This window comes from Thecamonas trahens, assembly GCF_000142905.1.
Source record: "Thecamonas trahens ATCC 50062 unplaced genomic scaffold supercont1.9, whole genome shotgun sequence".
Classification (NCBI taxonomy): domain Eukaryota; order Apusomonadida; family Apusomonadidae; genus Thecamonas; species Thecamonas trahens.
Window position 1 is genome coordinate 428,797 of NW_013657671.1, and position 21,701 is coordinate 450,497.

Sequence of the window (21,701 nt, forward strand, 5' to 3'; positions counted from 1 at the left end):
CCCCCCCCCCCCCCCCTTCCGATCATGATCAAATCATATGTTGGGCGATACAAACTGCGACCTTTTCTCAGCCTCACCCTCACTCTCACCCGCCCGCAGTGTTCGATGACGACGGCAATGGATCGATCGACACCAACGAGCTCCGTCAGGTGATGGTCAACATGGAGATGGATGTGGATGAGAAGCAGCTGCAGGAGATCATTGCCGAGGTGGACGAGGACAACTCGGGGACGATCGAGTTTGCCGAGTTTATGGTGCTGATGAAGAACGCCAAGACGTCCGGGTCGAAGATGGCTGCGGTGGTGGAGAAGGCCGGAGACATGTACAAGGTGCAGGGTGCAACCGACTCGTCGGCACACTCGTTCTCGGAGGAGGAGAAGACCTCGTTCTCTGACTACATCAACATGGCGCTGGCGCACGACTCGGACCTCGCGCACCTGCTCCCGATCGACGCGGCGTCGATGGACCTGTTCGAGGTGGTCAAGGATGGCATTTTGCTGTGCAAGCTGATCAACGAGGCCGTGCCCGGGACGATTGACGAGCGCGCCATCAACAAGAAGCCCAAGAACGCGTTCTCGCGGGCAGAAAACCTCAACATGGCGGTGGCGTCTGCGGCAGCCATCGGCGTCAACGTGGTCAACCTCGGGCAGGACGACCTGACCTCGGGCAAGCACCACATTGTGCTCGGTCTCATCTGGCAGCTCATCCGGATTGGGCTCATGCGCGCGATTAACCTCGAGGCGCACCCCGAGCTGTACCGGCTGCTCGAGGAGGGCGAGTCGATCGAGGACCTCATGCGGCTGCCTGCCGACCAGATTCTTCTTCGGTGGCTCAACTACCATCTGGCGGCTGCCGGCTCGCCGCGTCGGGCGACCAACTTTGGCAAGGACCTGTCTGACTCGGAGATCCTGACTACGGTGCTTGCGCAGGTCGGCCCGCCGTGTGACATGTCGCCGATGAACGAGAGTGACAAGCTCCGCCGCGCCGACGCCATGCTTGCCGAGGCCGACAAGATCGAGTGCCGCAAGTTTGTGACGCCCAACGACGTGACGTCGGGCAACTCGAAGCTCAACCTGCTGTTTGTGGCGAACCTGTTCAACACTCACCCCGGCCTCGCCGAGCTCACCGAGGAGGAGGCGCAGGAGATCGACATGGACTTTGACCTCGAGGGTGACCGCGAGGCTCGCGTCTTTGCGCTCTACCTCTCCTCGCTTGGCGTCCCTGTCACTAACCTGTACGAGGACCTTCGCGACGGCCTCGCCCTGCTCAAGGCCTTTGATGCCGTCGAGCCAGGCATCGTCAACTGGAAGAAGGTGGCCACCAAGGTGCCCATCCGCCGCTTCTCGGCCATCGCCAACTGCAACTACGCTGTTGTTCTCGGCAAGTCGCTTCACTTTTCTCTTGTCGGCGTCTCGGGCGACAACATCAACGAGGGCGACCGCACCCGCACCCTCGCCGTCGTCTGGCAGCTCTGCCGCTTCCACCTGCTCAAGGTTCTCCGTGAGCTCGGCGGCGGCGCCAAGATCGAGGACGCCGACATGATCAAGTGGGCCAACGATACCGTCGGCGGCGTCTCGACCATGCGCGACTTCCGCGACAAGTCGCTCTCCAACGCCGTCTTCTTCCTCGACCTCATCAACGCCATCAAGCCCGGCATCGTCGAGGCCGAGTACGTCATCCGCGACGCCTCGTCCGAGGAGGACAAGACCAACAATGCACGCTACGCCATCGCCCTTGCCCGTAAGCTCGGTGCCCTCATCTTCCTCCTTCCCGAGGACGTCGTCGAGGTCCGCCCCAAGCTCATCCTCACCCTCGTCGGTACTCTCATGCAGGTTGCCAAGCGCGGCTCTGCCGGCCCGTCGGCCTAACTGGTCGGCTTCACCCATCGTCGCCCCTCCTCCCCTGTCCTGCCGGCTTTGCTCTGACTGGCACCTGGACCTATCATCGTGGTAAAACCAACCAACCGTCCCACTGTTCGCTCGCCACTGGTTTGCATTGCAAGCCGACAGCCTGCCTGGCGCTGTCACCGCCGTACCAGCAACAGCCCACCAACCACCCCACTCCCCCCGCCGCCACCATGGCCATCAAAGACGCATCCACCTCCCGCCTCACCGCTTATGTGGCAGTGTGTGTGGCAGCCGGCCTGGCGTCAGTCGTGGCGTGCCTGGCTGTCCTTCTCCTCCGTGGCCGGCGTCTGCTCTCTTCGCCGCCGCGACGTGCGCTCGGTGCCCTGTTCGCGTGTGATCTGGCGGCTGCTCTTGGCCTGGTTGTTGCTGGGTGTATGTGGCTGACTCCCTCGCTCCGCTACGACTCAGCCTGCTACGTCCTCGGTGCATGGGTCTACGGCTGGTATCTGGCGAGTTTTGTATGGACGGGTGCCTTTGCCCTCGAGATGTATTGCCTCCTCTCGGTCCGCCCACAGGCATCGGCTGCCGCCCGTCGCTTTGTCATCGCCTGCCTGGTCTCGGTCACTGTTCCTGGCGGTCTGCTGGCGCTGGTCTGCATCCGCGCCGCGAACCAGCCGCCCGGCGCCGAAGTGCGCATCCATCACGGCGATCCGGACTCGTCGTGGTGCATGTGGGATCCACAGTCGTACTCGCTTGTCGAGATGCTCACCTTTTACGTCCCGCTCGCGCTGGCACTTGTTTGTGTCACGTGCCTCTACATCGCCATCAACCGTCGGCTCCGCTCAGCCATTGCCTCGTCTGGCATCGTGACCGACAAGGAGCGTGCCATGTCCAAGTCGGTCCGCACCTCATCGCTGCTCTACATCGGCATCTTTGTCCTCTGCTGGATGTTCTCGCTCGCGGCGGCAATTCTCAACAACATTGCCTACTTTTCGTCTCGCATCACTGGCAACGACCTCTTCCCGCTCTATCTTGCCATGGGTATCACTGCTCCCTCGCAGGGCTTTTTCAACGCCATCGTTTACGGCTTTGACGACTGCTGTGTAAGCGGAGCTCGGCGCCGCCGGCGCCGCCATGGTCGCGAGGCCGAAGCCCTCCTCTCCACCACCCCCACTGCAGGCTCGCCTTTTGTTGTTGCTCCTCTCTTTCGCTCCTCGGTTCAGGCCAACGACTCGTCGTCACACTTCCGGACACACGTCCCTACGCCGGTGCACTACGGCGCCGGTTCGTCGCCGGGCCTCGCTACCAGCTCGTCGTTTGTGGCTGCATCGGGCGAGTCGTCGCTTGGGCGCATGCGCTGATGATCAGCTACACTGGCGAGTGCATGCCAAGCTTGGTGTTGAAGTCGAGGTACAGCCGCTTCTGCGCCTTGAAGAATGCGGCGCGGACTTTGCGCTTGATGACTTCGTCCCATATGACGACGGCGACGCCCCAGGAAACCAAAAAGGCCCACCAAAGCGGACTGACGCGCTCGAGGAGCGCCGTCTGCCAAACACGGGCTGCCTCGATGAGCACCACTACACTGGCAACCAAGAGCCACGCTGGGTTCCGCCACGGAGCCACGACGCGCATCGAGTGGTAGTGGTGGTGGAAGACGGCCGATTCAACGAGTGCGAGCCAGACAAGAACCGTGACCACCGCGCCTGGTGCAGCGGCGGCTAGCGCGGTCCCGGCTGCAGCAGATGGTCCGACCCGCAAGGCGAGCTCTCGACTGATGGCACGAAGCTCTCGCGCGTGCCACCCGACGGTGTCGTTTTTGCGCGGAAGGAGCTTCATGATGCCCGGCGCCTCGGGCCCGGACATAAAGGCGAGAGAAACCAGTGGGACCACAAACCAGGCGATGTAGAGAACGGCCGCAGCCGAGACCTCGGCGCCAAGGCCAAGGCCGTAGAGGCCGACCACAACAAGCGCGACGAGCAGATGAAGCGCCACCGTGTACATGTAAAACGCCGAGACCAAGTCTTGGACCCGACGCCCCTCGCGGATGAATGGGAGCAGCATCTGGAGCTGAGTATCCTTGGGCGCCTTGAGCGAGCAGGGAAGCGTCGTCAGCGCCCGCGAGACGTCGTCCATGGACGCGTACGCGTGCATGATCGACGGCGCCACCGCCCGCGCCGCGGCGGTCGTCGACTCGCGGTGGCGGAGGCAGCGGAGCGGAAGCGATGGCTCAACCGCCATAGCAATGTCTGACTGCGCAAAAATGGGCGAGTTAAAGTAGTTGAGCGCCGAGCCGAGACAGAAGACCACATCACCATACTCTTGGAAAATCTCCATCATTTGTCGCGATGCTGAAGGCGTGGCCTCAGAAAAGAGCGGTACAAGGAGCGGGACGTTGTCGACGTACTTGATATGGCTTCGCATCTCGGACACACCGCGTGGGAGTCGGGCCTTGATCTCCGACATGCCGCGCGGGTCGTGCTCGACGTTCTCGACGGTCCGCTCCTGCAAGGTGATGCAGGTGTTAAAGTCGGTCTCGAGACCGAGCTTGTTGGCGAACGACTTCGAGATGCGCTCGTTGTCAGGCGAAAAGTAGACGAGCCGGATGCCGGCCGAGTTGAGCTCCTTCACCACGACGTCCATGTTCCGCTTGGGCTGCTCGGCCAGGTTGACGAGGCCGAGGAAAATCTGCCCACGGAGCAGTGTTCGCAGCCGGGCGCCGTACCCGCGCCGCGCTTGGGTCCCCGACGCAAGGACGGCATACGAGCCGGCGCCGCGGCGGGTCGTCGAAGCCGCCCACTCGGCAAAGACAACGTCCGAGACGTCGGCAACGTCGGCGAGCCAGCTCGCGTCCGAGAGAACAGGCTTGTAGGCCATGCCAGTGGTGTGCCATCGGCCCCACTTTTGCGAGGTCTCCAGGATGCGTTCGCGGGCGGAGGGCGTTAGCTCGACAACTTGCGAGCCGTCAAAGGCCCACAGGCAGTGGGCCAGTACAAACTCAGGCGAGCCTTTGGTCATGACTTGCAGCTCGCCGTCGTCGTCAGCAACGACCGAGGCGTTGAGAAACGGCGCGGCCCACGACTTGTTCGTAGTCGAGCACCCGGGCAGCGCGTCGATGGCCTGCTGCGCCTTGGCGAAAAGCATGACCTCGTACTTGCGGGTGTAGACGGCCGGGACGGCATCGGTGAAGCCAATTTGCTGGGCAAGGAGGCACATGCACGCCCGGCCCGACTCGGCCGAGTTGAGCCGCTTCTGGTACGCGGTGAGCCAGCGAAGTCGGTCGTCGACGGTCGATGCGAGCAGCGGCGAGTCACAGAGCGGATTGAGAAGAGCAGCGAGGCCGAGCGGCTTCAGCGAGGTCATGAACGACGGCCAGTCGGCCTCGACAAATCGGAGCTCGTACTGCGCCTGCCGCCCGGTGTGGAGGTGCGATCGCAGCGGTTCTGCAGCTTCGGCCTCCTCCACCGAGCCGCCCGAGCCCACAGCCGGGCCGGCAGCAACAACGACGCCGGACGTGGCCCGGACCGAGACACCGTCGCCGACGTCCAAAACCGCGCCACCCGTCGAGGCCGCGGGCGAGAGCGCGGCAGCCCATGTCTCGGCAAATGTCATTGGGACATCCTCACCCTCGGTGACGACGCCGGCTTGCCCAGCGGATGGCACCTGTGGAGCAAGGGTGAGGACGTGGTGCTCGGCGGTCGGCGCGAGAAAGAAGACCTTGTCGACAAGAAGCGACGGCCGCGAGATGACGCCCGAGCCGTCGACGCAGCAGAGGACCGTTGTGTCGCCGAGCGTGTACAGGAGATTGGTAGTCCGCGCGAGGCCGAGGCCGCGGCCCGAAACATACTTCCAGAATGAAGCCCATAGGAGCGAGAGCGGGAGCAGGGCTCGTTTGCGGGTAAAGAGCATGTCGCGCGAGTGGCGGATGGCAAACTCGTCGTCGAACTCGTCCATCTCGGACGAGCCGAGCTCGTTGAACTGGTCCGACGAGATGTCAAACTCAAGGTCAGACGACTTGAACTCTGACGAGTTGGAGTTGAGCGCAACGTCTTCGGTCGACGACGACGATGATGATGATGACGACGACGACGAGAAGAGCGGCGACGCCGCAAGCGACTCGTTGAGCTGGGTGATTTGCTTGAGCAGGTCAAAAATGAGGTGGAGCCGGGCGTTGCCATAAGCGGTGACCACAAAGACCGGAAGCGATGAGACAACAAGGGCAAGCACGACGTAGACTTGACGAAGGACGAGGATCTCGAGCCAGTCGATGAGCGCGCGCGGTTGTGTGCCCACAATGATCCAGGTAATGTTGGCGGCGGCGGCAAGCGCGACGAGGACAAGTGCAACGTTGTTGTAGTACTTGCGGCCGAGGCGGAGTCGGGTCATGAACGGCGCCTCGCGGCGTGGGACCTTGGGTGGCTCGGCTGTTACAACCTTGCGCTCGGGTGGCGCAAAGGTGAGCGTGCTGAGCATGTCGCCGTCGGGCCCGGCCGAGGTGGCGTCAGCGGCAGTCGATGCCGGGTCGATAGCCTGTGACGCCGACTCGAGGCCGGTCACCATAGGCGCGATGTCGGCGAGCGAGACAACGCCCGAGTCAGGAACAGGCTCGGACGCAAGAACCGAGGCGTCATCAGACGCAGCAGTAGGCGGGCCGGTGGGAAGGTCGGCGATCGGGAGCTCGTCAGGCGTGATGAGCGACGGGAGTGCAGCCGCAAAGAGGCGTGCGCCGCTAGCCACCGACATGGCCGACGCGACGGCGTGGGTCTGGGCGTCGTTAAAGCCGCGCGGGCGGGCAGATCGAGAAGAGAGCGGCGAGAGGACGTCGGAGGAGAACGACGAAGACGACGATAGTGACGAGAGCGACTGTGGAGGCGGGCCATCGGCAGCCTCAAGTGAGAGCGCATCGTCAGCGTCGTCAACGTGGAGCAGATCGGCGACGAGGTCGTCATCGGCCTCTTGCTCCTGCTGCTCCTCGAGTGGTTGACGTGGGTGCAAGCGCGAGTGCGGGCGCGAGTGCGGGCCATCAGCGGCCTCGCGAGCGAGCGCGTCGTGTGGGTGGGTGGCGAGCGCCGAGAGCTCTTCCTGCTGCTCGAACGAGTCACTCGCTGGTGACGGGTGGTCGGGCCCGAGGTTGGCGGCCTCGAGCGCGCGGCGGCGGTGGGCGCGGTCGAGGAAGAATATGTTCGTGTTGGCCGGCATGCAAAGGGCCACGTCGAGAGTCTTGGTGACCGGGGTGGCGGCGAGACGGAAGCGAGCACGACCGCCGAGAGCATGGATGGCCGACTTGTGCTCGTGGCTCGGATCGACGGCGTAGGGGCGAGCCGGTTGATCGGCGGGTGGGTCTGCCACACAGTCGCAGGGCAGGAGATCTTTGAGCGGTTCGCCTTCTGCAAGCTCAAACCCAACCGATCGAGCGTATATGACCGAGGCAGCCGCCGGGGCACGCTGGCCAAGTTCCAGCTCGATGACGTCGCCGGCCACGAGGAGATCAGGCGGGAGTGAGCGCCAAGCGTGGTCACGCAGCGCTGTGATGCGGGTCTTGGACTCTGTGCGCGGGGCATCAATGTGGGCGGCTTCGTCGACGTAGTACCCACGTGAGGCGGCAAGGGCGGCGATCTGGCGCATAACTCTGCAGCGCATCTCGTTGGCTCCGCAAAACTCGTCCCATGCCTCGACTGCGACGTTGACAACAGCGCCAACAAGTACGGTTGCGGTCTCGAGGCCAAGCTGCATGCCACGGCCCCCAAGCGCCCAGATTGCGGCCATGATGACGGCCAAGGCTGCGAGGGCGATGTTCATGGGCGAGGCGGCAGCAGCAGCGAGCGCAGCGGCGAGTGTGATCGGTGGCGGCAACATCCGCTCCATGGTCCCGACTAGCTGCGCGTTTGCAGTCAGCGTCCGCGGCGAACGCTGCGGTAGGCCGATGGCCGCGTGACAATGCGGTGCATCGGTCATCGAGTTGCTTTGCAGCGGCGGCAGAGTGGGCGGCGGGTCGGGCAAGTTGGTAGCCGACGGCAGCTGATGGGCAGTAGCGGCCAGGATGTCGGACGCGGCCTGCAGGACCGATCGCGGAGTGCGGGGCACAGACGCCACTTTGGGCGAGTTAGCTCGGACTGGCGACGATGCGTCTGGAATGACAGCAGCGACGATGGGTGCCACCGTGGTCGACGCCGACCGTGAGAGAGTGGCGCCTGGGGGCGGTGGGGTGGGGGCGATGGCAAGGGAAAGGGAGGAGGAAGAGGAGGAGGAAGAAGAAGAGGAGGTGGGGGCGGTGGGGGGCGGTGGGGGCGGTGGGTAGCTCCTCCATGGCCCGGGGTTTGGCGGGGAGTAGAGTGGAGTGGGGTGCGGTCGGCTGGGGTGAGGTGCTGCGGTGGCGACGAGTGTGAGTCTGAGGAGGGTAGGAAAGGGGGGGGGGGGGGGGGATGATGAAGAGGTGTGGTATGTATTAGGAGTGCCAGACTGTGGTTGTGAGAAGGATCGGATCAGAGGGGCGCGTAGTGACGGCGGGCAAGGCGGGCAGGGCAAGGCGGGCAGGGCGGGGCTGCAGCCTGATGGCGAGGAGGAGGGGGGGGTGGGGGGTGGACAGGTTATGTCGAGGGCGACTGCTTGGCGTGCTTGTAGTAGGTCTTGTTGTAGCGCGGATTGGTTCGCATCAGGTGCTGGGCGAGCCAGTTGATGGGGTTGATGGGCTTGACGTTGGCCACGCCGGCGTTGCGCTTCTGGGCATTGGAGGCGAGTGCCTTGAGGAGGGCCTCGACGGCAGCATCGAGAACCGGGTAGACGGACTCTTCAAGAAACTCGTCGTCGGTGTTTGTGCGCGGATTAACGGCGACGACAGGCATGATGTCCTTTTCGCGGAGGACGTTGATGGAAGGTCGGCGGGCGAGGCGGGACGAGAGCAGCTGCAGTCGCTGCCTTTTCTCCAACCGCTTCTGGGCCTCCAGATGCGAGGGCGAGAGCTTGTTGGCCGGCATGATGTTGGACTCTTGCAGCTTTTCCATGGACGGGCGCGTCCGAAACGTCCGCTTGAGGCGAGCCTGAATGCGTGATCGCACCAGAGCCTTCTGCCGCTCGAGCACTGCTGCCGACACGTCACCACGCTGCAGAATGTTTCTCGAGATAAGATCATCTCGTTTCATTCGGCGCACGAGTTTGTGTTCCAGCGCTGCGTGATGATGGTGACGGTGATGTGAGTGTGAGACGTCGCGCTCTGCCACACCGATCGCTTCTTCCTCTCTTTCTCTCCCTCTTCCCGCCCCCCTACCTGCCCTGCTCGTCTTGAAGCATTCCTTCCCATGACGTACCTTGTGAGATGGACGATAGCGCCACCGGATGGCCACCATCGTGTTCCTCCGACTTTCCGCTGGACCCACTGCCCGAGTCCGAGTACGAGTACGAGCCGCCCGAGCCCGAGCCCGAGCCCGAGCCCGAGCCTCCCGAGCCTCCCGAGCCCGACCTAGACGAGCCTACATCCAAAGACCAAGACCAAAGAGGAGTGAGTGGCAATGTGTAGTATGGGTGTGGGTGTGTATCACGTGGGGAAATGGGTGTGGATGCTGGAGGCGCTTGTAGGGGAGGTGCCCTCGGCCGGTGGTGGGCAACGGACGCTCGCTGGCCCTGCCACCGCCGCCGCCATGGTCACCGCCATGGCCACCACCACTGCCACCACCACCGCCACCACAACTGTCACCGCACTCAACGCACAGCGGGACATGGGAACTGTAGAAACATACCGCCTGAGCACATGCTGTCGGAGCTCGAGGTCCGTGACATGGTCGTCGTCCTGCCGCGAGCACCAGTGGCTCGGCGAGAGGTGTGCGCCGTCGATCCGCCTACTCTCGATCCATCGGCTCTCGATGACCGGTCCGCCTACTCTCGATCCATCGGCTCTCGATGACCGGCCCACCTACTCTCGATCCATCGGCCGTCGATGACCGGTCCGCCTACTCTCGATCCATCGGCTCTCGATGACCGGCCCGCCTACTCTCGATCCATCGGCTCTCGATGACCGGCCCGCCTACTCTCGATCCATCGGCCGTCGATGACCGGTCCGCCTACTCTCGATCCATCGGCTCTCGATGACCGGCCCACCTACTCTCGATCCATCGGCCGTCGATGACCGGTCCGCCTACTCTCGATCCATCGGCTCTCGATGACCGGCCCGCCTACTCTCGATCCATCGGCCGTCGATGACCGGTCCGCCTACTCTCGATCCATCGACTCTCGATGACCAGCCCGCCTACTCTCGATCCATCGACTCTCGATGACCGGTCCGCCTACTCTCGATCCATCGGCTCTCGATGACCGGCCCGCCTACTCTCGATCCATCGGCCGTCGATGACCGGCCCGCCTACTCTCGATCCATCGGCTCTCGATGACCGGCCCGCCTACTCTGGATCCATCGGCTCTCGATGACCGGCCCGCCTACTCTCGATCCATCGGCTCTCGATGACCGGCCCGCCTACTCTGGATCCATCGGCTCTCGATGACCAGCCCGCCTACTCTCGATCCATCGGCTCTCGATGACCGGTCCGCCTACTCTCGATCCATCGGCCGTCGATGACGGCATCGGCATCGACCATGCCAAAAGCAGACACAAAGGGTATACGACGGCGCACAAATGGCAGTATCGGCATCGTTCGATGCAGGCCGACGGCAAGCGGCAAGACAGGCGAGCGGAAGCAATTGGGACACACCATGAGCAATAACAGTTTCGGGGGGAGCAAAGCCAACCAAAAGGCGAACCCAATTTGTGCCGCACCCTCTCACACCCGCCACCTACCCACACACCACCTTGACAAGTCTTCTGTGACCACCTCACCTCTCCATACGGTTCCACACCCCAAGTGTTTCACTGACACATATATACATACATACAGCCGTTTACATACTCTGAATCTGGCGAGTGTTGCAGAGTCCGTCCCACACTTACTCTCTCTCTCTTTGGTCTGTCCCTCTCTCTCTCTCTCTCTCTCTCTCTCTCTCTCTCGCACACACACACACACCTGTTGTGGCCCACCATCATCATGTCGGTCGCGTTTGAGGTCGAGTCCATGTTGGCTCTCTTCGGCTCACAGACAGGAAAACGTACGTTGTGGTGAGGATTGTGCGGTCATGGACAGAACTCCGCTGGTACTTGGGCACTCACGTACACACGCACCACTTGCACGGGATACTCACAACCGCAATTACCCTCACACACGCCTGCGCACACACACGCCCTGATGAACATGATCGATGTGGCGCCGAGCGATGATAGTGGTGCATCTGCTGGTTCAGTTTGTCAACAATTCGGACAGATACCTCGCTGATTGCGAGACTAGCATCGCGGTAGATACACCCGAGGCGCTCAAAGCCTTTCGTGCGGCGGCGCATACACTCAAGGGATCAGCTGGGACTGTTAAGGCTACTCGCCTCTATCCGCTTGTTCTGTGTCTGTCGGATGTTGCAAAGCACTCGCCATTCCCTCAGCCGCCGGTTGTGGTGGAGCTCCTCCGCCAAGCCCGCGCCGAGCATCATCGCCTCAAGGCCTACGCTGCCTGCCTGGAAGCTGCATCATCTCCGGACTTTGACGCTTCCAACGAGGCTGCCAAGGCGGCGACGCTGTTGGCCCCGGTTTCTAGTGCTGCTATGGCTCGCCCGAGCAAGACCAAGGCCAAGCTCAACGAGCTCATCACTGTTCTCGAGGGGACCAAGGAGGTCGGTGACGTCATTAATGTCGTCGAACGCATCGGTCGCGAGCTCGACGCTCCGTTCATCACCGTCATTCCCGAGGCCTACCGCTCGATCACGAGCATGGCTATGGAAAAGTCGCGCATGGCCTTTGACACCATGCACCGCGGCTTGCTCGACGAGGCTGCCGCCGCCCTCGAGTACATCGACGCTGGCGGCTTTGGCGTAGGCACGTCGACCGCCCACAGTGCTTCGTCGTCGACCTCGTCGGACTCGCCCTCGTACTCGTACTCGTACTCGTACTCGTCCGACGCGCGGGCCAAGGCCAAAGCCCGCAAAAAGGCAAAGGAAAAGGCCAAGGCCAAGGAGAAGGCCAAGAAAGCGGCAAAGGACAAGGCAAAGGCAAAGGCAAAGGCAGAAGCCAAGAGCAAGGCCAAGAGCAAGGCCAAGAGCAAGGCCAAGAGCAAGGCAAAGTCAAAGGACAAGGCCAGGGCCAAGGACAAGACAAAGAGCAAGGGTCGCGATGCGCCTGATGGAGTCGCTGGCGCCAGTACTGGTACAACTGCTAGTGCTGTCGACTCGGCGGAACTCGACTACGACGAGGTTGTGGCGCGGTTTGGCGGCTCGGCCGAGTTTGCCAACGAACTGCTTGGAGAGTGGATCAAGTCACATGCCAGCGGCATCAGCGGCCTCGCTGAGGCTCTAGCCAGCGACGATGTGGCCGCCATCAAGAGCATCGCGATTGCCATCGAGGGCGAGGTCTCGATGCTCTCAATGCCGGTTCTGGCCAAGGCGGCGCAGACCGTGAGGAATGCGTGCGAGTCAGGCGAGATTGATGCCATCCGCCGGTGCTGCAACGATTTCAATGAGACCTTTACTGCAGTCGCTGCCGCCCTTGCCGCGCGCGGTATCACTCCTTGAGCCGCGTCGGCGGCGCATCGCGATCGCAGGTGCCGTGACCGGTATCCGCCGAGTGCTCGTCGTCATCGTCGTCCAGGTCCGACGTCGACTCGGAGTGCCACCAGGCGTCTGGTTCACCGTCTGCCTTGCCACTGGCACCGCCGTCTGCGTCGCTCATGTGCTCCACGGGCGCATGGTTGTGGCGGCGGATGCGTCGCCGCGGCGCGCTGTGCGATTGGTGCTTGCGCCGATGCCGTCGCCGCCGCCGCCGGTGATGCCGGGTGTGAACCGCGTCGTGGCTCTGCTCGCCGTCAAACACGTCATCGACACTCGTCACTGCCGCCCACTTGGCCCGAAGCGCGGTAAAATCCACAGACCGTGTGTCTTCAGGCCCGAGCGAGATGTTGGCCTTGACGGATTCCTTCCGTCGTCCGCCCGGCGACGCCGATGAGTGCTGCGACCGGAGTCGGGTGATAGACCGCTTCTTGCCGGCCAGTGGCGACGAACGAGTCGGGACATGCTTGGCTGCATTCAACGCGGCCGCGACTGCGCCAGCTTCTGGTAGTGCCTCTGAACCGGCCGTCGAGCTTGCGCCGACATCGTTCGAGGCGTGTGCGGGCGATGCGCCGACCGACGCAGCAGCAGCCGCAAGTGCCGCTTGGGCTCGCTTGGCCGACGCGTCTGCGAGCGAGGTCCGGATGGCCATCGACGACGAGCGATGCTTCAGCTGGCGGAGGCGGATTGGCGACTGCGACGAGAGCGGTGCGGCCGAAAGCGATTTGGGCGTCAGCGGCTCAGGCGGCTCGTCGTCAGAGCCGGCCACCGCCGCCGCAGTCTCGGACGAGTCGAGCACCGAGCGCAGCTCGTAGACTGCGTACGTCGAGTTGAGGTGCGAGGGGAAGAAGAGGTCACTGGCAGCCGGGCAGGTGAACGGGGCCGGCACGTCAAGTAAGTGGATCTCGATGGGTGTGCCGTTGAGCGCCGAGTACACAACGGTAAACGCAGGGAAGGAGACAATGATGAACGGGTACGAGAGTGCAAAGTGCATTGGCGTCGATCGCCAGTGCATGGTGTGCCGGGCGGCGGCGAGGCTTGCCGGCGACGTCCGCAGCGAGGCGTCAACGGCCCACGGCAGAATCTCGCCATGACTCTCGTAGCATACCAGCCAGGCGCCAGGGAGCTCGTAAGCAGCGAGCGGTGGGTGTCCGGATGGCGAGGCGGCGACAGTGTGGAGACCCCAGAGCTGGTGTCGATGAGCACTAGCGCAGCTGCGCCCTCGGGCGCAAGAATGCCGACAAGGATGCCAACCGAGGTGAGCGAAAGGCATGTGATGCGGCCAGGCATCTGGACAGGCTCGATGTGTGGGACAAAGGCAGGGCCCGACTCGAAGCCGCCTGCGTCGTGGGTGAGGACGTGGACTGCGTACCGCGACGCGACAACCAGGACTGGCGCGCCGTCAAGCTCGCCGGCTTCGAAAAAGCCGGGTTGGCGACCGGCACAAAGGCGACGCTTGGCCGGCCGCCACTCAGCAGCGGCTCAAGCGCCACCGCAAACATGGCCTGTTGACCCGATGCCGACGTCGTTGCCGCAAGAAGCGCGTTGGCGGACGCGCACACTGCAATGGACACTAAGCCGGGCATGTTGAGCACAAGCTTGCAGTCTGGATGACCGCGGGTGTTGGAGAAGAGCGCCTGCGGCGTGGCAAGAAACAGCGTCTCGCCGAGGGTGTCCATCGACGTGATGGCGTAGGGAAACGAGTCTAGGAGCGGGTCAATGGAGAAGACCTGTGACGGCTCGACTTTGAGCGCGGCGCGGAGGAGCGGAACCGAGGCGTCCGAGACGGAGGTCCGGCGCGCGCTGGTGGCGTCCGCCTCGGTGCTGCTTAGCCACGGCATGTGCATGAGCGAGAGCCGGATGCTGTCGAGGGCGGCCAGCCAGCTTGTTGACTCGGGTGGCGGCGACTTGGTTGTCAGCTTGGACAGCTTGCGGCGCTTCTTGTCGGCAGTCGGGAGTGCGGCAAGATCGTCGAGGAGCGCGTCAATGAGCATGGCGCGGGTACGCAGCGCGCGCGCCTTGAACTCGGGCGAGCGGAGCGTGGCACGCTGCCCATTGAGGCACTTGGCGAGGATGTGGGTGCGGAGCGCCGAGGCGGGAAGAGGCGTCGGTGGCGTGAGCGGGCCAAAAGCGCGAGTGTCGGCCGCATGGGCAATGCCGACCAAGTAGTGCGGCTCAGACGAAGAAAGCACGGCGCTCGGTGGCACTGGAGAGACAACGACCAGCGTCCGAGTATACTTGGACGCCATGGTGGAGGCCAGGTACGGCGAGGTCATGGGCGCGTCCATAAAGACGATGACAACAATGTCGTTGCCAATGAACCGCTTGCGCTGGATGTGCTGCTCGTCGTTGGCATCCCAGTGAAGGAGGGTCGAGACGTGGAACATGACGTCGTGGTCGGCAAACGAGGTTGTGACAGAGTGGGTGCCCGAGCCGTCGCAAGCCGTGTCAAGCTGAGCCGAGTAGCCATCGTAGCCTTTGAGCCTCACCCGCGAGCCAAGGAGTTCGAGAAAGGCGTCAAAGGCAAGCGAACCATCCTTGTTGCCGAACATCTCCAGTTCGTTGACTTGACCTGGTGCAGCGTAGAGGACGCCGATCTTGAGTGTCTTGGCGGTTTCGGGCTCCTCGAGACGGCGGACGGCGGCGATAAGCCGAGGTGGCGGCTGGGCGTTTGCAGACGGCACCAGGCTCCACAGCCGTGAAACAGCCTTGGGCGATGAAACCGAGGCTGGTGGGAGGATCGCAGGCGCGAGCGCAGTAAGGACAACAGCAAAGTCAAGTCGCGACGATGCGTGGAGCACAAAGTAGTACGCGCGACGCGCAGTCTTGGTGAAGACTGCAAGCCAGTGCTGAATACCAGCATGTGAGGCTTTGGTGAGCGCAAGCGCCGCCACCGCGCCAAGGTCCGGCGCTGTATAGAGAGTATGCGGCATGTCCGAGAGCAGCGCAGTGTACCACGCCGAGCATGCGGGATCGTCCTCGATCCACGGCCCGGCGGCCTCCACTGGGAACGCGGATGCGTCCGAGACCGAGAACGGCTGCTCCACGTGCCAGCCTGGTGCTTCAGCTACTGGCCAGGGTGGTGAGGCGATGGCGGCGGCGCGGGTGGCGGCGCGCGCGTCGAGCGCTGCTGCCAGTGATGGTGACGGCACTTTGGCGTGGCTCGCGTCGGCTATCCGGACCAAAAGCTCCAGAAAGCCTGCTTGCGGTGGCGCCATCGCCAGCCGATGCAGGACGTAGCCGGCGTAGTCGGGCGAGGCGGCATTGAGATCGACGGTCGTCCTGCCGATGACCGAGTCGCGCGCCATCCGGTGTGCAGCATAGAGCTCAAGAGTGACCGACACCTCATCGTCTGAGCAGCTTCCCTGGTTTCCGCTGCGGCTCTCAAGAGGAAGAACAAGCATGGCGTGCCAGGCAGTGTCCAGCGGTGCCGAGTGGGTTGTAGCCGAGACCGGCGGCTCGGCCTCGCCAACACGCTTCCCGGCTACCGCCGCCCGGACATAGGTCCGTGACTTTGCCCGACCAACAAGGGCGTCGTCGGCCTTAGCCACACGCAAGACATACAGACACAAATAGCGAGGGGGAGTAGCAGGAGAGGAAGAGGACATAGCCAGTGGAGCTAGATGGGTACAGGCACCGCCGCCCAAGGCCGATGGATACAGAGCTTTGCAAGCCAGTTCGTTGAGCGCACACTCTCCGCCACCCGCTTGGGACGCATCACCAGGTCCAAGAGCAGCTGTTGCTGTTGCTGATGAGGATGTTGTTGTTGTTGCTGCTGCTGTTGTTGTTGGTACTGCTGCTGCTGTTGTTGTGCCTCTCCCAGAGTTGGTACCAGATTCGGACCGAGGGTGGCACGGCGTGCCTGTGTCCGACCCGTTGCTTCCGCCTCTCTCCATGACGAGGGAATGAGGAGGGAATGCGGAGGACAGGGGGGGGGGGTGAACTGGAGTGTTGCTACCTCTGCTGCTCTGCTGCAGCTTGACCTGTTGTTGGGAGTGGCGGTGGCGACAACACTGCGCTGTTCACTCGTGTTGAGTGTTGCAAGAAAATGGCAACTGGAGTGATGGCGAGCATGACGGTGAACATGATGGTGATGGGCGGTAACGGGGAGGGAATCGGTAGGGGATGCTATGGTATGGAGGAGTTTTGTAAGACTGAACGAGGGCGCGAATGGCGCGGAGGGGGGGGGGGGGGGGGGGGAGGCTGAAGTGCGCGCGGCTTACACGTCGCGGAGGAGTAGTGAAGGAAGCGGGGGTGGGGCAGGAATTGAAGCTGATGTCGGCGATGACGCGGATGAAGACGAGGTTGCCGTCGATGACGTAGCATGTGAGGAGGAGCTAGAGTCGGATGCCAGGCGCGAGGTGGTGGGGGAGGTCGGCGTGATCGGAGAGAAGGGCGAGAGCGGAGAGCACGGCGAGCAGACGGTAAGGCGGGCGCCGGGCGGATCAGTGGGAATGCTGAGCGAGAGGTTAGGAAAGATGCTTGTAGTGGGCGAAACCGAGACCGAGCTGTGTGGCGAGCTTGATCGTGGGCTGATTGACATTGCGGTGGCGGAGACGCCCGAGCCATGCGACGCGAGACCCGCCACGGCATCGGTGTTGAGAAAAACGGCCGAGGCTGACGGCAGACCGACGAGTGTGTCCATGCCCGAGGCAGCCACGTAGGCCTGGCCCGGAACAAAGGCAACGCCTGTCGTGTCTTCGATACAGGACGCGTCGGTGAGCGAGTCGATGTCAATGACCGAGATCTCGATGTCGGACGACTTTCCATGGGCAGCAAACTCAAAGTCGACCTCGCCGGTGTCGCGGTCGCGGATCCACCAAACTTCGTAGACGATGGCAACAACGACAATAAAGAGGGTGGCAAGCAGCGCGGTGATGACCACGGCGTCGCGGAGGTGGCTTGATCCCTGCATGGTGCCGCCCCAGAGGAGAACTACGGCTCCGGCGCTAACGGCTCCATCCAATATGTTGTGGTGCTCTTCAGCGTAAGGGCGATGTCTGTGGATGAGGGCATGCACGATGCTGGCAAGGATGCCGAGACCGATGACGTGGGCTTTGGCGCTCGGCGACCGCAGCGCGCACACGGCGACCACCATGGCAAGCTTCCTTCCGAGCACCACATTCTCGTACCAATACAGATCCGGCCGGTACTTGGCGACGAGGAATGCATACTTGGTGAGAAAGCTGAGATCGTCCAGCTGCTGCTTCTTGCGGCGAAGGAAGACTCCAAGGCCAACTGGGATAATCAACCCGTAGGCGAGGGCGACGATGATGATGAGGGGTAGGGTGGCGTACCACGCCACAGTGTAACAGCGCTGGTGTGGATTGGTTGTCATGACCACGATTCCCCCGCCGACGTCTGTGCAGTCGACATACCGCAGCGCAGAGTACATCAGCGGCATGTAGAGCAAGAGGAGCGTCTGTAGATAGCCGCGCCCGGCGGCGTCGACTAGCTGCCTGTTGGGGGCAAAGAGCGCCCTAGCGTGCGCGCCGACGCCTGCGCGTCCTTGTGCGACGCGGCGATTATGGCGCAGCGCGCTCCCGACCGAGGCACAGCACGTGACAAGGCCAAAGGGAAGAAGGAAGAGCATCGGCAGCGCCATGGTCACGCCCCACTTGAACATCCAAACATCGCCGACGTCGAGCCCGCACTCTGGCGAAGCGAGGTCAAAGTTGAGGTTGACAAGTGAGACGGCGTCAAAGATGGCGGCGGCAACAGGATGCCAACGCAGTCGGATGGTGCCGTAAAGGGCCACGGCTTGTAGCGAGTTGAGCGCAATGACAAACGCGGCGTATCCGTACATGTTTGTCTCGCGTGTGTTGAGCCAGAGGACAACAGTGGCGTAGACAAAGAAGCCAAGGATGAGGAGAGCGGCCAGAGCAGCGTTGGAGCCACGGCAGCGTCGGCACCGCTCTCCAAGCCGGAACCAGCCGCGATCGCACTCGGCGCACAGCCGGCCGGTGTAGCCGACCCGGCAAGCTGTGCCACCGACGCAAGCCTCAGGCAGCGGACATGCCACAAAGAGGCCCGGGCCGTCGTCGCCTTGGCCAAAACCGGCGGCGGCGACCGGATCTGCGCGGCCGCCGAGACAGACCGCGCCGAACGGGCAAGCGACGCATGCTGCGCCACGCCGCTGGCCGCGCGCTCCGAACCAGAAACCCGGACGGCACGTGCAGTTGGTGTAGCTTTGGGATGCTTCGGGCGAGGTTGAGAACGGTGGACAGACACTACACTCGGGAGCGTCGATGGCGTCCGAAAAGGTGCCGGGCGCGCACGCGCTGCAACCTCCGCCGTCGACCGAGTGCTCGCCGGGCACACAGGTGGTGGCGGCAAAGACAACAAATGGTGAGCCGACAATATCCTCGCTCGAGATTTCGACCGATAGGGTGTATGTCCCACCGCGCTCGGCGACGAGGTCAAAGCCGAGGCGCGGACTCTCGCGGTACAAGATTTGGACAGATCTCTCACCGGCGCTGCCCTTGATCCGGATCGAGACGTCCGCGTCTGATGGGAGGCTTGAGACCGCATTGCCGTAGACATCGGCAACAACAACTTCGTACCGACTCGCCACGCCGGTCTCGACGCTGAGGACTGATCCGAGCACGGCGTTGTCGAGCACAGAAGCTGACGCGGCGGCTGGTCCGGGGACAACCTGGACTGTGAGCGGTGCAGCTTCAAGTGTGCGACCGTTGATGCCGAGCGTGTATGTGTACACGTCAGCAACCGTCGGCACCGTGACTGTGGCCTCGTACTCTCCGCTGGCCAGAAAGCTGTGGGAGGCGACACGATCTGTGCCATCGGGCAGGCGTGCTGTGGGCAGGTCGAGTCCGCTGCCTGTCGGGAGATGGAAAGAGTCGCGGACGTGAAAGGCCACCACAAAAGACGATCCCGCGACGAGGACGATCGGGGCCGCGGGGGGCGTGGCGAACGAGTTGCTGATGTTGAACGAGGAGCAGAACGGGGTCGAGGCCGAGACACTCCACTCCGAGTCCCCGCCGCAAATCGAGGTCGAGGGACCGACAAGCGAAAGGCCCCCGGTGCAGACAAAGGAGCATGACTCGCCAAAGATGCCACGGCCCGTGCCATTTGAGCAGGTGATGACAATGTCCGGCGGCGGGACCAGCGGCGGGCAAGAGACATAGGCGCAGACGGCCTCACTTCCAGACCAAGTCCCATCAGAGCAGACGCGCAGAGCCGAGCCTGAAATGAGGTCGATTCCGGGATCGCAGATGACTGTGGCGGTCGAGCCGGTGTAGCCGTAGTTGGAGAACGAGAGCGAGCCGTTGGACGGCGGCGCAAAGAGCGGGCATGCATAGGGCGGCGGTGGCGAGGGCGGTGCCGGTGGCGAGGGCGGCGGCGGCGGCGATGGGATACATTGAACCGCCGGAGGGAGAGCTGACCAGATGCCATCCACGCATGTGACCGAGTTTCCCGGTCCGGCGCCGACGAGGGTGAGGCCGCCGGAGCAGGTGATGGTGACGGCGTCGCCAAATGGCACGGCAGTGGTCGAGGTGATGGGCGAGACCGAGACCGAGGCGTCCGTGACTGGAGGATAAGGATGACATACGTGGTAGTAGGTGAGGTTGAGCGAGCTCGGCGTGGCGTTGGCCGAGTACTTGCGCTGTGGCTTGCAGCCGATGCAGTCGAGCGAGAGCAGGACGACGAGCGACGTGGTAGAGCTGGTACTGGTGATGGCGTCCTGGGCCACAACGTCGAGTGGGATCTCAAACGGGTTCAACTGCGATGTTGCCGGCCAGGACTGGATCGGGCCGACGCGTGGGACGGCGTCAAGGCCGTACGAATCAGACCAGGGGGCGAGGAAAGGGCGGTGCCGACCGCCGGATCGTCGTATTGGTACGCCTGCAGATGCCAGACCGCCGACGAGGCGGCATCGGCTTTCTTGAGGCGGGCGAGCGTGATCTTGGTATCTGTCGGAACCATAAACACACTGCCATTGGTGGGGAGCGAGAGAGATCCCAGAGGGAGACGGAGAGCAATGACATGGTCGCGCATAGAGATGGTGCCGGGAATTTCGATGGAATTTCCAGAACTGGTCTCCATGGCGCGGACATCGACTGCGGGGTCCAGCGGCTCGTCAAGGAGGAGCAGCGTGGCGGCATGACATGTGTGTGCATACAGCACGAGCACAAGCATGGCAGCCGCGACATTGGCCTTGGTTCCGTGGCGTGAGGGATGAGAGCGGGGAGGGATCATGACGGGCGAGTTTGGGGAACAATGAAAATATTTCTCACGCGGCGTCGGCACGCGTGCGGACTGAGGCCACGGAGCGACAAAGGGCAATAGTGGAGGATATACAGGGTTCCCGGTAATAGGCTTGGACTCGGACGGTAGGTAAACGCTTGTATAATGCTATGCAGGGAGTAACGGGACCGGGGACTTTCTGTGGATAGACGATAGAGGCCGTGGAACAAAGGGGAAGACCAAGTCGGTGGCACGTGCGGAGAGAGATATGCGGGGCCTACTACCGCAGTCCCGCAGCATCGAATACAGACAGTGGAGAAGGAGAGGACTACAGGGTCGACGAGGGCCGTTATCGCATTGTGCTTTGGTTGTAGATCGGGCTTGGATTGGGTGCCAGACCGGAGCTCGGCCTCCTGGACAGAAGCCGTGGCTTGGCGGGCTTCCGGCCGGGGTTCTGGCCCGAGGCTGGCTCGACGAGTGAACGCATGCAATGGCAGACCAGGACAAGGAATTTGACTTTGAGCATGGTGCGATGGGGCGGATTGATAGGCCCCATGTTGGGAGCCCGCACATATGCCCAGGAGCATGCTCCAGGCTCTCGAGTACTCTGGTCTCAAGACCAAGCAAGGACGCTGATGGTTCGCGGCCGGTGGCCCGGTGCCACGCAGCACTCGTTGGGCCGGCCAACCACCAACCAACCCACAGGCCACCGGTCGCCACTCGCCACTCACCGACACCAGTTGCCACCACTCGTCACCAGCCAGCACATCATGTCGACCTGCACGTATGCAACCACGGGGGCAAACTTCAAGTACCAGGTACGAGACCTTCCCCACCCACCCATCCTCTCCACACATGTCCATGCCAATAGCTCTACCGCCCCCCAACCCCCCCCCCCCCCCCCACCCCCCACCCCCCCCTCTCGTAACCGGCCCCTTCCCTCTGTCTACCTCTGCCCAGCTCTGTCTTTCTTTCCATTGGTTTTTCTTCCGTTCCCCCCGCGACTTTCCACCTCCTCCCACCAAC

General features: G+C 63.1%; 7 protein-coding genes across 7 annotated transcripts in view; 4 read left to right on the plus strand and 3 right to left on the minus strand.

The window, feature by feature from the left end:
• The window catches only part of AMSG_02397 (fimbrin), a 2,477-nt gene extending 505 nt beyond the window's left edge, over positions 1 to 1,972 (plus strand). Inside the window, exon 2 of the mRNA XM_013905485.1 lies at positions 100 to 1,972. Coding sequence (XP_013760939.1) covers positions 100 to 1,868 — 1,769 coding nt within the window. The 3' untranslated portion in view covers positions 1,869 to 1,972. The remainder of the gene's footprint in view (positions 1 to 99) is intronic.
• A 105-nt stretch (positions 1,973 to 2,077) lies between these two features.
• On the plus strand, positions 2,078 to 3,714 carry AMSG_02398 (uncharacterized protein; the record flags this gene model as incomplete). Its single annotated transcript, XM_013905486.1, has 1 exon — positions 2,078 to 3,714. One exon carries the CDS (start codon positions 2,078 to 2,080, stop codon positions 3,206 to 3,208), a length of 1,131 nt encoding a protein of 376 aa, XP_013760940.1. The 3' UTR covers positions 3,209 to 3,714.
• AMSG_02399 (uncharacterized protein) lies at positions 2,915 to 7,709 on the minus strand (the record flags this gene model as incomplete). Its single annotated transcript, XM_013905487.1, has 1 exon — positions 2,915 to 7,709. The coding sequence occupies one exon, from the start codon at positions 7,707 to 7,709 to the stop codon at positions 3,216 to 3,218; it is 4,494 nt and encodes a 1,497-aa protein (XP_013760941.1). The 3' UTR covers positions 2,915 to 3,215.
• A 716-nt stretch (positions 7,710 to 8,425) lies between these two features.
• On the minus strand, positions 8,426 to 9,590 carry AMSG_02400 (uncharacterized protein; the record flags this gene model as incomplete). The annotated part of the gene is made up of 3 exons (XM_013905488.1): positions 8,426 to 9,009; positions 9,149 to 9,310; positions 9,578 to 9,590. 3 exons carry the CDS (start codon positions 9,588 to 9,590, stop codon positions 8,432 to 8,434), a joined length of 753 nt encoding a protein of 250 aa, XP_013760942.1. The 3' UTR covers positions 8,426 to 8,431.
• A 1,080-nt stretch (positions 9,591 to 10,670) lies between these two features.
• Positions 10,671 to 12,797, plus strand: AMSG_02401 (uncharacterized protein). The gene is made up of 2 exons (XM_013905489.1): positions 10,671 to 10,931; positions 11,104 to 12,797. Exons 1-2 carry the CDS (start codon positions 10,871 to 10,873, stop codon positions 12,435 to 12,437), a joined length of 1,395 nt encoding a protein of 464 aa, XP_013760943.1. The 5' UTR covers positions 10,671 to 10,870; the 3' UTR covers positions 12,438 to 12,797.
• Positions 12,798 to 16,660: 3,863 nt separating this feature from the next.
• On the minus strand, positions 16,661 to 20,986 carry AMSG_02402 (GTPase activating protein Rap1-GAP). Its single transcript, XM_013905490.1, has one exon. The coding sequence runs from the start codon at positions 19,881 to 19,883 to the stop codon at positions 18,078 to 18,080; it is 1,806 nt and encodes a 601-aa protein (XP_013760944.1). The 5' UTR covers positions 19,884 to 20,986; the 3' UTR covers positions 16,661 to 18,077.
• A 435-nt stretch (positions 20,987 to 21,421) lies between these two features.
• Positions 21,422 to 21,701, plus strand: part of AMSG_02403 (major vault protein) — a 3,755-nt gene continuing 3,475 nt past the window's right edge. Inside the window, exon 1 of the mRNA XM_013905491.1 lies at positions 21,422 to 21,493. Coding sequence (XP_013760945.1) covers positions 21,446 to 21,493 — 48 coding nt within the window. The 5' untranslated portion in view covers positions 21,422 to 21,445. The remainder of the gene's footprint in view (positions 21,494 to 21,701) is intronic.

Bases quoted from the DNA above. Each gene is read 5' to 3' on its own strand.
- AMSG_02402 (XM_013905490.1), bottom strand. From the start codon at position 19,883: ATGGCATCTGGTCAGCTCTCCCTCCGGCGGTTCAATGTATCCCATCGC.
- AMSG_02401 (XM_013905489.1), top strand. From the start codon at position 10,871: ATGTCGGTCGCGTTTGAGGTCGAGTCCATGTTGGCTCTCTTCGGCTCA. The intron at 10,932-11,103 runs GTACGTTGTGGT...GAGCGATGATAG, and splicing joins CGGCTCACAGACAGGAAAAC to TGGTGCATCTGCTGGTTCAG.